This window comes from Arvicola amphibius, chromosome 1 (genome assembly GCF_903992535.2).
Source record: "Arvicola amphibius chromosome 1, mArvAmp1.2, whole genome shotgun sequence".
NCBI lineage: Eukaryota > Metazoa > Chordata > Mammalia > Rodentia > Cricetidae > Arvicola > Arvicola amphibius.
The window spans coordinates 118361405-118376418 of NC_052047.1; the positions used below are offsets into that span (position 1 = coordinate 118361405).

A 15014-nucleotide genomic window follows, 5' to 3' on the forward strand; every position below is an offset into this window, starting at 1 on the left:
GTACCCGAGTTTATTTCCCTGAATCCACATGGTGGCTCATAACTGTCTGTAACTCCAGTTCCAGGGGACCCGATGTCTTCTTTTGATTTCTGAAGGCACCAGGCATGTAAATCGTACACGGACATGTAGGCAAAACACTCACAGACATAAATAAATTTTTAAAAAGTTAAAATAGTTTAGGCTTTCCAGGATATAAAGTCTACATTCTAACTGAAATGAAAAATGAAATTTATGCCCTGGTAATGCTGAATCATGCGTGGGCAGTCCATATATGGTGGTTCTGTTGAACCTGTTCATATTGGGTTTCATGGTCTAAGTTGATGAGGACAACTCTTCCTCAAGAGGACACCATATCTTATTACAGATGGTCGTGAGCCAACATGTGGTTGCTGGGAATTGAACTCAGGACCTTTGGAAGAGCAAGCAATGCTCTTAACTGTTGAGCCATCTCTCCAGCCCTAGTAGACTCTAATATTGGAATATAAAACAAAAATGACATCAAACAATAAGAGCAAATAGGTTTGGTGGGTAAAAAAATTCATTTACAAACTCAGAAATTAAACTAAGTTTGGCCCTCTAACCCCTCAGAATAGCGTGAAACTCCTTAATATGAACTATAAAGCAGTAACTTATATCTAGCCTTTTCTAACACTGTACCCTTACCTTTTTTTTTTTTAATTATGTATATGGGTATTTTGCCTGTGTGTATGTCTGTGCATCACTTGCATTCCTGGTGCCCAAGAAGGCCAGAAAAGGGTACAAGGTATCCTGAGACTGGAGTTACAGATGGTAGCGAGCCACTATGTGAGTCATGGGAATCAAATCCAGGTCCTATGGAAAAGCAAGCAGCCAGTGCTCTTAACCAATAAGCCCTCTCTCCGGCACCTTTCCTAAACTTCATTTCACACTTACTATTATAGAACTGCTTATTTTCATGTATCATTTACGTACACTTCTGGTGTAGGAGGTTTTTCTGTATTTGTGTTGCCTTCATTAGTTGAAAAAAGAAAATGCCTCGGCCTTTTGATAGGGCAGAACTTAGATAGGCGGGTAGACAGAACAGAATGCTGGGAAGAATGGCAGTGTGGTAGCCGCCATGAAGCTCCTGCCTGAGACTGACGCTGGTTAGAATCTTTCCCAGTAAGCCACGCCTTGTGGTGATACACAGATTGGTAAAAATAGGTTAGATCAGGATGTGAGAGTTGGCCAAAAAGAGGTTAGATATAATGGGCCAGGCAGTAATTTAATTAATACAATTTCTGTGTGATTATTTCGGGTGAAAGCTAGCAGGGCGGCCGGGACCAAAAGCAGGCCCTCAGCACAACAGACTTGTGTCTATAGGTCCTTCTCAACTCTTTTCTGGCTGTTTCAGAGTTACCAGACAGTTCCTATGTGCCTGATTCCTCCAGGTCTGACTGCTGTTCTAGGTCAGGACTTGGAAAGGTATTAACTATTGCTTTGTCTTCTCTTTTGACTGCTTCTTTTATATGTTGACTAGAGCTAAGTATGCTATTAAACTTGATGCTTTGGGCTTTCTCTTTCTCTAAAGCTCTCACTACTTGTCACCCACTGCCATGTGGGTGGCTAACACCAAGGATAGAGTTTTAAAACATATAATCTAATTCTAAAACTAGTATTTCAGAGAAAACAGAAATAATCTTTAAGTCCCTATGCCAAACTTACTTCAGTTTGAAGAGCCAGTTCCACTTGGTTGTGATAGGAATCTAAGAGTTCTTCAACAGGGTGTCTGAAATGAAAAACAGGTATTTTTTTTTTTTAAATCACAGCAGTTGCTTTGATCACAGAAAAAAAAAATATTTACATTCAAAACAAAGTTTGAAAACCTGTAATGGATGCTTTAAATGCTATACCTTGTCATGACTTCTTTATAAGGTTTTTCTATTTGATACAAGAATTTGTTTAAATCCACAGGTGCTTCATCATCTTCTGCCTAAATAAATACATACACACATGTTTAAGAATAATCAAATATAATTATTTGGTCATTTAATTAAAGTAAGTATAGTTAAACAGATGATGAAATCTTTAGACTAATTTTTGAGAACTGGAGACATAATGCTATCTAAACTACTATTTATAACTGACTAAAAAGTTAGTCAATAGTATGAAAAATTAATTTTGTTTTAAATGTTTCAGTATTTGGGGCTGGGGAGATGGCTCAGAGATAAAGAGTACTTGCTGGTGTTGCAGAGGACTTGGATTTGCTTCCTAGGACCCACATGGTAGCTCACAATCATCTGTAATTCTAGTTCCAAGGGATGTGATAGCCAGTTCTGGCTTCCATGAACACTAATTATGCATGGGGTAAACATACATACACACAGTAAACACTTAAGTACATAAAAATTTGCATATGTGTGTACTAGGGTGTGTGTAAACGTGTGTGTACATATAGAGGCCAGAAGTCAATGTCAGTCGTCTTCCTCTATAGCTCTCCAGCTTATGTTCTGAGAAAGGACAGGCTCTCTCACTGAACTAGGAGCTAATAAAATGGCTATACTGGCTAGTCAGCCAGCTTGGGAGATCTGTCAGTGTTCTTCTCCCTAGTGCTAGGATTATGGAAACACTCTGTCACACCCAGCTTTTTACAGGTACTGGGGCTCCAACTCAAGCCCTCAAGCACTTTATCCATTGAGTTATTGCCAACCTCCTCCACCCTGCCTCCAGCACCCTTTAATTTTAAAGAAGGGTCTCATGTAGCTCAGACTGGCCTTGAATTCTTGACCCTTGTCTTTTTGCTGGGATTATAGAAGCATACCATCAAATCTGACCAAAACTTCTACTTTTACAATTTATTTTGTATGTATAGGTGTTTTGCCTTCATGTGTATCCGTATATCATGTGCATGCCTGGTGACCTCAGAGGTCAGAAGAGGGTGTCAGTTCCTGTAGAACTGAAGTTACACATGGTCATGGGCTATCACATGGGTATAGGGAATCAAACCTAGGTCCTCTGGAAGAACAAACCAGTGTGCTCTTAACCCTGGAATTCTCTATGCAGCCATAAACTCATATTTTACAGAGCTAAGGTCAGAGGATAAAGGCCTTTGTTCCCAAGCCTAATGACCTGAATTCCATCCTTGGGACTAACATGGTATAGAGAAAAAACCAAGTCTCACAAGTTGTCTTCTGACCTAAACATACATACTGTGGCATACATGCATATACAAACACACAAAAAAAATAAATATATGCAATAAATTTCTTAAAAAATAGAAAAGATCAGTGTTCTTAAATCTAGTTTATGGTGATCAAATAAAGGAAAAACTAAGCTGGGCCATATGGTATATATCTATAATCCAGGCATGGTGACAAGCTTGAGGTCAGTATGGTCTATGCAAGTAACCTCAGGCAAGCCAGACCTATGCAAGGTCCCATTTCAAATAATCAATGGAGGAAGAGGTTGGGTAAAAACTAGGTGGGACTAGATGGGGAAAAGATCGTTTGAATTTCTGCTTCTTTTTCCTCGGTAAGTTTTGTCCCATTCTCTGCTAAGCACCAATGAGAAAAGTAGTCTCGCCTACATTCCACATTATGCAAACATATTCATGAGAAACTGAAAACCCTTATTTAGTATTCAATACCCCTTTCTTCTTTGTTCCCTCTTAATTAACCCTGAAATTTTCACGCTTGTGTAAGACTATTAAATATGAGACTTGGACAGGCAGTTCTTCTGTTACTGCCCTTGGCTGCTGCACTTTTGCAGTGAACTAAGTAAACTTAGCTTTTTCCTTTAAAAAAAAAATGAAAAATTAAGGGCTAAGGATGTAGCAAGTCTTCAGGATGATGACGAAGTCCTTAGCTCAGTATCCAGTACTACATAAAGCTGGTCATGGGTGGCAGAAGGTGACCCTTAGCTATATAGTGAGTTTAAAGTCAGTAGGAGATACAGGAGACTATCTCTTTTCCATTAAAAAAAAAAAAAAAAAAAAGACAAACTTTCATTTTTTCATTTTGCTTTTCCAATTTATACTTCTAGATCTAAGGAATGTGCTATCTAAACTTCAATGACTAAAGATCTTCTGAGAAGACTTCTGCTAGAAACAACAAATGTATCAACCCAGCCCAGTGCAGAAAAAAATGGAAAATAAACAGACTGAAAATCCCTCAACTATCAGAATTATTCTGATTCACTAAATGAAATTCATACACACTTACTGTTCGAGCCAGATTCTGGCACATTGCACTGAAGGTCAAGAGTTGTAATTTAATCTCTGTGTCCCATTTACGACAATTTTGAATATGTTCATGACTTCCAAGGCAATGATTACTGTTAAAATACATTAATTATCCATCAGTACTATTCTATTCAAATAACAAGTTAAAGAGATAAAAATAAAGTACAAATTGCATCTATATAGAAAATTGAAGAAAATGGAGAAACACATTGTTTTAAAGCCAACTGTGAACATTTAAACAGGAATTTTTCTATGTTAGTCAGTAAAGATGAAAGGAAATAGAAAACAACTGGACTAATTGTAAGCTTTAGTAAATTACTCAAGTTCATGCAATGATTATTTCAGGCAAATAAAAGACAGTAACTGCTGACTCTGTATATATAGCAACTGCATGATGCAAAGGAGAATAGAATCTACAAATGATGTGATTACTGACTTTTTAGAAGGTTATTTTATTTCCCTTTTAACCAACTGACTACAACTTTTAGTGTACAAGGCTACTAAACTTAAGAGAATACCATATCTTTCTTACTTCTGAAATCCCATTATTATATCTCAACACACGTTCCAACAATAGGACCAAATATATTTCTTATATTTTATAAATATATAATACATAAAGAATGAATGAATTTAGGGACAGGGTCTTATTATGTAGCTCTGGCTGGCCTGGAACTTGACATGTAGACCAGGCTGGCCTTGAACTCACAGAGATTCACCTGCCTCTGTCTCCAAGTGGGGGATTAAAGGCATGCAAAACCATGCCATATCCAAAGATATTTTTAGATTACAAATTTAAATTGAAAAATTCTAATTTAAGACATTAAGAATGAAATTTCCAAAGACACCATTCAGTAGTCATAAGTGAGTAAGTAAACTTACTTCTGTAGAACCTCCTCTTGACCACAAACTTTCAGAACATAGCTGCCAACATCCACTTGATTCAAGTCATCGTGCACCCAGCAAAGGGCTTGCATTATAACTATTTCTACAGCAGAACTCACTGAAAGAGAGTTAGTTTCAGTTTGCTCAATTACCTGTAAATATTACTCATAATCTAAGAGAAGACTGTATAACAGAAATATAATGCATATTCCTTCTACCCCGTTTTTCTGTCTCTCTCTCTCTTTGAGACAGGGTCTCACTATATAGCCCTGGCTGTCCTGGAACTTAACTATGTAGATCACACTGGCCTCAAATTCACAGAGGAGCTAGAAAGATGGCTCAGCAGTTAAGAGCACTGGCTGTCAGCACCACATGACAATTTCCAACCATCAATAACTCTAGAGGATCTGATGCCCTCTTCTGGCCTCCAAGGGCACTAGGCATGCAAAATGGTGAACAGACACATAGGCAAAAACACTCATATACATTTAAAATATAAGAAGAAGAGGAGAAGGGGGGGAGTAGAAGAAAAAAAACAGAGGTCCATCTACCTCTGCCTCTTGCCTAAGTACTAGGATTAAAGGTGTGCACCACCACACTCAGCCATTTAAAAATTTTCTATTGACCACAATGAAAACAGCCAGAGAAAGAGGCTAATTTTGGAAATAAGCTGTAAGGCAAAGACGTGTGTGTGTGTGTGTGGAGGGGGGGTTGATGTAGCCCAGGCTGGCCCAGAACTATAAAGCGGAGGACGATCTTGAACTTCTGATACTCCTGTTTCTCCATCTCAAATGCTATGATTACAAGTATGCACCATTATGCCTTGTTTATGTGGTGCTGAGGATCAAGCCTATCTCATGGATTCGAGACTAGCGCTCTCCAACTAATCTATAACTCCAACCTTGCAAAGCTAATTTTAATAATATATTTTATTTAGTCTAATGTATCAAGAACGTTGGTTTAGAGGCAGGAGAATCATGAGTTTCGTACAGCCTGGGTTATATAACAAAGCCCTATCTTAATAAACTATGTAGATATATGATGCTAGCATTATCAGTTTTATTTATATTTTATTATTTTTTGGGCTAAGGCTCTAAACTTTATAGTGTGTATTCTGGATCTACGGCATTTAATAATACAGATGAGCCATATTTCAAGGGTTCCACAGCCTCTATTAACTGGTAGAAGTGAAGGCCTAAACAAACAAAGTTACATCCTGCGGTAGTTTGAACAAGAATGGCACCTACAAACTCAGTGTTTGAATGCTTGGCCCATAGAGAGTGGCACTATTTTTTTGTTTGTTTTGTTTTTCAAGATAGGGTTTCTCTGTGTAAAGCCTTTGCTATTCTGGAACTCACTCTGTAGACCAGGCTAGCCTCAAATTTATAGAGATCTGCCTTTCCCCTTTCCCAGGATTAAAGGTGTGCACCACCACAACCCTCAAGAGTGGCACTATTTGGAGGTGTGGCCGTGTTGGAGAAAGTATGTCATTATGGAGGTGGGCTTTGAGATACTATATGCTCAAGCTACACCCAGTATGGTGCACAGTCTTTCCTGGCTTCTTTGGGGATCAAATGTAGAACTCTTAGCTCCTTCTCCAGTGCTATGTCTGCCCACACACCGCCATGCTTCCTGCCATGACAATAATAGACTAACACTCTGAGCTAGCTGTAAGCCAGCCCCAAATAACTGCTTTCCTTTATAAGAGTTCACAGCAATAGAAACCCTAAGACACAGCCATATTACAGATGCCTTCAAATAGGGCAGTAGTCAGCAATACCTAGAGAGCAGTGTCTTAGAACAAATTACAAGGAAAAGAGAATTACTACTTCAGATATTTGTATAGTGAATTCTCCAATGAAGAGCAAAAAGAGAGCAAATAAGTAGGCAGTCTTACTCTTGGCAAAGTTGAGCTACTAATATGACAATGAAGAGAAGATGAAAATTTTCATTTTTTTCTTAGATATATTTATTTTTAAATGTATGAGTGTTTTGCCTGCATGTATATACATGTACCATGTGCATGCCTGTGCCAGCAGAGGTCAGAAGACAGTGTAAGATCACCTGAGACTGGAGTTGAAATCATATTTCAAAGGCTCTACAGCCTCGATTAGTTCTGTTAGACAGTGAGCAGCCACGTGGGTGCTAAGAATTGAACCGAGTCCTCTGAAAGGGCAGCAAGTGCTCTTAACTGCTGAGCCAACTATGCAAACCCAAATTAAAGTTTTTAAATCATCTATTTTTTTTTTCTTCTCAGAGTCTAACACTGTAATCCAGGCAGGTCTTGAAATCATAGCAATTCTGCCTCAGTCTCTAAATGTTGTGATCACAGGCACAAGCCACCATCTGGGCAGCCTGTTCAGTTTTTAAAAAATAAGCCTGCTCCTAAAATACACAGAAACTGGTGACTTGGCATTAAAAGCTTTTATGCACTAAAATATCTTATAACACAATTCTATTTTTGAACAGACCCAAAACAAATAAAAACATATAATCTGATCATATAGTCTATACTTCTATCATAAAATGCTTATAATTTTTTCCAGTTCCAAGGATTAAACACAGGGTCTTATTCATACAAGGTAAGTACTGTAACACTGACCTATGCCCTCAGTCAAGTTATACTTAATAGAGACATACATAATAAATATGCATTTATGACTAACCAATAGACACTAGCAATACATTCTGAAGTTAGTAAGACTTTGATGTAAGTTAAGACTTGATGCAAATCAACATTTGCTATCAATTTTTACTCATGCTTTATGGCAAAGCACCTGTTGACACTTTAGAAATTTAATATTCTTACTGTACACCAAATTAAAATAACTTAAAAAGAATAAGTTTTCCTTTAGAAAATAAAGCATGACTGTTATAGTTGGCTAACATTTTGTTTCAGATTTACATTTTTCGTTTGTTTGTTTCTCAAGACAAGATTTCTCTGTGTAGCTTTTGGAGCCTGTCCCCATACTTGCTTTGTAGACCAGGTTGGCCTGGAATTCACGGAGATTCTCCTGCCTCTGCCTCCCAAATGCTAGGATTAAAGGTGTGTGCCACCAGCACCCGAATTAGATTTACATTTTTTTAAAGGGCTATCCAAAAGTACAAAACCAGAAGGTATTTAAATATTGGACATATTGCTAGTTACAACTACTAAAGAAAAAAAAAAAGGCTTCTTCAGTCTTAGGCTAAATTACTAGAGATGAAAAACTTACTCCACCATTCAAATCCTACTTAAAAATATACACTATAAAATAAACTAAAAGAAAGCCAATGTAGTTTAAAAAACAAAAACAAACATAACAGAAAACTGCTACAGACATCCAGGGCATAGATCTACAGAGGATATTTACCCAGCTTGGAAGGGAAAATTAACACCAAAGGAGAACTACCTTCCCTGCAGAGATTAGGAAGTGATTTGAAGGTTCACGTAACCAATAGCTCTCTGTAAGAAAGCACTTTCTTGCCATAAAAGCAGAGGAATTATTATAATTAGCTTTTATAGTTAATGCTTTTGGGCTTTAGTTAAGAACCAATTTATTATGCTCAGAAATAGTCCTACTGTGACCTGGTTCACTTAACCAGAAAACTTCTCAAATGAATATAAATGTTTTAAAAGGATAATGAATGAAAACAAATTTGGTTTATGAAAAGAAAGAATATACTGACATTTGAAACATTTTCTTCCTAGTCAAAGCAAAACTTACCATCACATGTAAAAGTAACTGGTAGTTGAAATCCTTCAATTTCAATGGAGACCTTCACACTGGCATGTTCTCCACACATACTTCTTTGCACTGTGACTGGACTTAACAAATAGCCTGGATTTGTGCAGTGATCTGTATATGGAAATTTGGTCTTCAATCTGTTCACAAGAAAGAAGATATTTAATACTTTTTTTTTTTTTTTAAAAAAAAAGCTGCATTTGAGAGCCCTGAACAAGGCTGTACATGCTTTCAGCTACTCAATTTTTGCATCTTTGTACAACTCCAGAGTAGCTCATGAGAATGGCAATGAATGAACTCCTGTTAAAACTCCAAATAGCAGCATGTGCCTTTTAAATGAAGGGGAACCACGGAAAAAGAAGAAGTTAACTTGTGCCAGAATATCTTTGGTAATACTGTCAACAAGATCTAGGCATTCTAGAGATGGCTGGCATCAAATGAGCTTTAGACTCTTAGGCTGCACAATACAATTCTTAGGCTGATTTGTTTTAAATAAATTGTTGATAGCATGAACAATGTAACTAAAAATTGTAAATACCAGAGGGATAAAAAGTTTCTATCTTTTCAAAGTATTTTTTTCTAAGCAGAACTTTTTTTTTCTCCTATAAACATTGTTTGTGGTTTTAACACAAGGAAAAGTGGAAAATGGGATTCCATAGAGCTACAAGACCTTTACAATGCTACAAGGGTACCTTAAAAATTAGGGGGTCAAGCAGGGCATGGTGGCACACGCCTTTAATCCCAGCACTTGGGAAGCAGAGGCAGGCAAATCTCTGAGAGTTTCAGGAAAGCCAGGGTTACACAGATTAAACCCTGTCTCGAAAAAAAAGGAAGAAAGAGAGAGAGAGAGGGGGGGGGGGGGAGGTTAGGGGATCACATGTAAGGTAGTCATAGGAACAACAAAGTCACATATAAATACACGAGTGTAGTATGTGGCTCATCTCCAGACATGACTGCCATTATGAAAATCTGAGTCAATTCCTGGGACTTACAGGGTAGAATAAGAGAACCAAGCCCTGCCAGATATCCTCATGCTTGCCATGGCATGCCCACCCATACGTAACTCTCACTCACTCACTCACTCATACACACATAAGCACAACACAATGAACAAATAAATAAACATTTTTAAGAGCGGGGAGATTTAATACTGTCAACTTCACAGGCCCCAATAACTGCCTTTTCCTAGAGGTTGACAAAAGGTTCCAGTCTCCTCTTCTCATCTGTTTTTCTTTTTTCCACCTTTTTTGCAGTGCTGGGTATTGAACCCAAGGCCTCATACACACTAGGCATGTACGCTATTATTACTGAGCTATATATTTGGTAATCATCTGTTTTTTTATGAGGCCTTAAGTGGAACATGTGCTGGAAATACTATGTACTTCTACGGATATTAAACTATTCAAGGCATAAATACAGAATAAAACAGTTTGAGATGATGAGCAAATTCAACAGTCAATACAAAACCTGTAAGGCAGACTATTTCAATTTGATCCTTGTTTTTATTATTTATTAGCTGCATAAATGCAGTTAAGTTACTGACATTCTCTTGCTTCAAAGTAATATGATCACTGATTTCTTGGGGCTGTCATAATACCATGTAAAATAAGTTTATAAAACAATGCCTACTATATATAACAAATACTGTAAATATCTTATAAAATGAACTAGTGTAAGAATAAATGTGGTTTCTACATTGTGATCCAATACTAAAACGATAATATATGTAACAGGAGAGATGGCTCAGTGGTTAAAAGAATATACTGTTCTTGTAGAGAACCTATGTTTGATTTCTAACACCTATGTCAAATGGCTCACAATTACCTATAACTCCAGCTCCAGAGAATCCAATGTCTCTGGCTTTTACTGACAATGCTAATGTGTACATAAATAACCACACATAAACTATATATACAAAATTTACAAATAATTTTTTTAAAAAGATGAAATGTGATCAAAGTGATACAAGTTGAATTGATATTGGAACCTTATCTTCAGATATGGACACTGTAAGATATTTAGTTGCTGCCAAGCTTATCCCTTCACAAGAGAGTAAGCTTGCAATGGCTTATTTTTATTACTTCACACATACTTGGCATTGTACTGTTTGCTAAAATTCATAAAATAAAGCTGGATCTTTAATCTCGGCACTCAGGAGGCAGAGGTAGGCAGATCTCTCTGAGTTGAGGCCAATCTGGTCTACCAAGAGAGTTCTATGTCAGCATGGTTACATAATGAGATCCTGCCCCCCCAAATAAATAAATAAATTAAGAAATAGAACTCATAAAATAGATAAAGTAAACCATATAGTTAACTAATCCGAGAACTGAGAATGGAGAATTGGCAGTTTAATGTCATCCTCAGTTCTATGGCAAGTTCAAGGTGAGATTGGGCTGCAGGAGACAGTGCCTAATAAGCAAATAATTATTAATGAAAGATGAACTCAATCTTTGAAAACATATGGGATGTCTTAGAATTAAGATACTATGGGGAAGAGGGAGAATGCTCAATGTTATCTGCATGTATGAAATTGATGCGATGAAACTTTTTTCTGCACATTTCCATTTAATAATAAAAAGATTATTATATGCCATAAGTATGAAATATGAATCACATACAAAGAAAAGGTAGGCATAGAATATAGTTTCTCATTTTGTGCTAGAGAAACATAAAGCCTACTACAACAACATTCTTTTAAAAATTTTTCTCTAGATCACAACTCTTAGATCTAGTTAGTTTTATAAAGAAAAAGAAACAAATAAAATGAATAATGAATGGCAGTCCTGAGTCAAAGTAAAAGACCTTCACTAGTTCAATTGTAATTTCAACTGTAAGCACACATAGCATCCTAATAGTCAGATGTTGATTTCACTGCTGAATCAAAATGATGGTGATGTAGGTGGGTCTTCTTTCTATGTGTTGTTTTCATTGGTTAATTAATAAAGAAAACTGCTTGGCCTGATAGGTCAGAACATAGGTAGGTGGGGAAGACAGAACAGTATACTGGGAGGAAGAAGGCAATGAGGCAGTCGCCATGCCTCTCCTCTCTGAGACAGACTCAGGTTAAGATCTTTCCCGATAAGCCACCACCTAATGGTGCTACACAGATTACTAAATATGGGTTAAAGCAAGATGTGAGAATTAGCCAATAAGAGGCTGAAATTAATGGGCCAGGCAGTGTTTAAATAATTCCCCAAAGGGTCAGGTATTGTAGAAAATTATAAATGAGGCCAGTAGTCTGGGCTACAAAGTCAGTTTCTGTCTCAAAAGGGGAGTTGGGAAAAGAGTCAAAAACCTTAGTGTTATAGTGATCATCTGGCATACGTGAGGTCCAGGATTCAACTCCCAGCAAGGGAAGAAGGGCTGAGACTACTTTTGTGTGTGTGTGTGTGTGTGTGTGTGCGCGCGCGCGTGTTTTAAAGTCCACTGGGTTGTGGGGAGACTATGCTGAGCCCCCATATTTCCAGGGCAAAAAGAAAAATTCCTAGAAGATGGCTTCAGAAACCTCTATTCTGAAAGTTGTTGCAATCATACCATGTATTACTGGAAGTTGGAGATTAAGAACTCATTTTCTCAGGAGGCAGAGGCAGGCTGATCTATGTGAGTTCGAGACCAGCCTGGTCGACAGAGCTAGTCCAGGATAGGCTTCAAAGCTATAGAGAATCCTTGTTTCAGAAAAAAAAACCCTCTTTTTCTATTTGGTTCATCTGGAGTTACATATTAAATAAGCCATTCTGAGTATAAATATGTGTATATGTAAATAAATACAGCAGCATCCTTATTCAGTTGCAGTCTCTGTCCTGTCAACTATGATCTGGAAATAATTCCAGTAAGCAAAACAAAAATCTTGACCCAATAAGGGAAGAAAAAAAATCATGTGCTCAGGCTGTTAAGATTTATGGTAAATTATTGCTGTCAGTTATAAATTATGATTTTTTTAACTTAAAAAATTTAATCTGTTGGGGCTGGAGAGTTGGCCCAGTGATTAAAAGCACTTGCTGCGGATTCAGGTTCAATTCCCAGCACTCATATGGCAGCTCACAACTGTCTACAACTCCGATCCCGGGGGGGGGGGGGTGTCCAATGCCCTCTTCTGGCATCAGGTATACATGTGGTAAACTTACATACATGCAGCCAAAACGTTCACGCACATGAAATAATAAGCAAATTAATTTATGTAGAAAGGGGGCATATAGGCAGAGTCCAGAGGACAACCATGGGGAGTAGATTCCAAGAATCAAACTTGAATTTCAAGCTTGATGGCAAACACCTTTACCTACAGAGTCATCGAAAGGCCTCTATAAATTAATTTTTTTCAGATGCATTTGTTTTACAAAGCAGAGTTTGCATTGGACTTAGTGTTCAGCTTCAGTCATCCACTGAGGCATTATGGAATGTAACTGTCCTAACCAAGGAAGGACTACTGTAATCACTTAGCTAAGCTGGGGGAATTTCAGAAACTATATAGTACTTGCTTGGGAAAAAGAAACTGTGTAAGCCGGGCGGTGGTGGCGCACGCCTTTAATCCCAGCACTCGGGAGGCAGAGGCAGGCGGATCTCTGAGTTCGAGGCCAGCCTGGTCTACAAGAGCTAGTTCCAGGACAGGCTCTAAAAAAAGCTGCAGAGAAACCCTGTCTCGAAAAATCAAAAAAAGAAACCGTGTAAGAAATGTAACATTATTTCCAAAGCATTAAGGTAAAAGAGTATTAGAAGTTTAACCAAAATGGCATACATATTCAAAAATGATCTGGGGGTCCCCATGACTTGCTTAAAAAGGAGGCCTTTTTACTGAAGACAGCTTTGGATTAAGAATAAATCCCTGGTGATGATCACTTTTCCCTTCATGAGAAAGCAGATTTTGTCCTCTGCCGTCAAGTTTGCTGCTTCAGCCTTCTACATAGCTTTTCTCTGTCTGACTGGCTAAGATTCATTTTCCTCTCTTCTAGCAAAAGCATCAGAATATGGAGTCAGTGACTATGTGCCCTTTCTTAAGAAGTCCCATTTACAATAGGAAAAAATAAAGCTTAACCACACGGAGATGAGTGTGGTAAGAAAAGGAAGTAAAGAAAGGAAAAGACAGAATGTCTGAAGAGAGCAGGAAATTGTGAATTTAAGTCTTCATGGTAGCAAGTCTGTAATCCCAGAACTTGAAATGTACAAGTAGAAGGATCCAAATCCAAGGTCACCTTTGGATTTATAAAAGATAACCATATTTTAAATAAAAAAAAGGTGAACTCAAGGTGGGCATGCTGATGCATACCTGTTACTCCAGCACTAGGGAAGCAGAGGCAGAAGGATTGCCGTGAGTTCAGGGACAGTATAGCCTACATAATACACTGCAGCCTACCAGGGGCTACAAAACAAAACAAAACAGGGATGGCACAGGCAAGTGTTTGATGCACAAACCTGTCACCTTGAGTTTGATCCCCAGAACCCACAGAAGGATGGAAAACAAGCCCTAACTGATACAATCATGTAAAGGAGACATTTAACCAGTGACAAAGATGATGTGACACTGTATTGACAGCAGAGAAAAGTTTGTTAGGGTATTTTCTTGGAGTCTCAACTTTTCCATCTATAAAGAATATGATAAAAGGGCTGAAAATGTAACTCTTAGTTGGTGGAGAACCTGCCTAACATGCTTGAGGCCTTGAGTTCCATCCCCAGTACTGCATAAAACTGGAAGTGGTAGCTCATGACTATAATTCTAGCCCTTGGTGAAAGCAGGAGCATCCAAAGTTCAAGATGAGCCATGCAGTGGTGGCACAGGCCTTTAATCCCAGCACTTGGGAGGCAGAGGCGGGAGGATCTCAATGAGTTTGAGGCCAGTCCAGTCTACAAATCGAGTTCCAGAACAACCAGAACTATCACACAGAGAAATCCTGTCTCCAACAACAACAACAACAACAAAAGTTCAGTATCATCTCCAGCTAACCAGGACTTTGAGGCCAGCCTGGGCTAGAGATCCCATCTCTGAAACAGCAAAAACAAAACAAAAACCAATACTGTCTAAGACATACAAGAGCGAGAAAATATTTAAGAACTAAATTTTTCTAATATTTATAAAATCTATTTTCATTAAATAAGTGGGATAGCTAGCTTTCTGAATGGTAGATAAGTTTTTGAGAAAATGGGCAGGGTTATGTACGCCTGTAAACCTAGAACTCAGGAGGCTGAAGCAGGAAGATTGAGAGTTTGAGGCCAGC

At 38.0% G+C, this 15014-nt stretch overlaps 1 protein-coding gene across 1 annotated transcript in view; it reads right to left on the minus strand.

Annotated features, from left to right (window-relative positions):
• The window catches only part of Pik3c2a (phosphatidylinositol-4-phosphate 3-kinase catalytic subunit type 2 alpha), a 102593-nt gene that overhangs the window by 51258 nt on the left and 36321 nt on the right, over positions 1 to 15014 (minus strand). The window contains exons 4-8 of the mRNA XM_038319048.2: positions 8791 to 8948; positions 5081 to 5201; positions 4179 to 4290; positions 1872 to 1951; positions 1684 to 1747 (exon numbers count right to left, since the gene is read on the minus strand). Coding sequence (XP_038174976.1) covers positions 1684 to 1747; positions 1872 to 1951; positions 4179 to 4290; positions 5081 to 5201; positions 8791 to 8948 — 535 coding nt within the window. The remainder of the gene's footprint in view (positions 1 to 1683; positions 1748 to 1871; positions 1952 to 4178; positions 4291 to 5080; positions 5202 to 8790; positions 8949 to 15014) is intronic.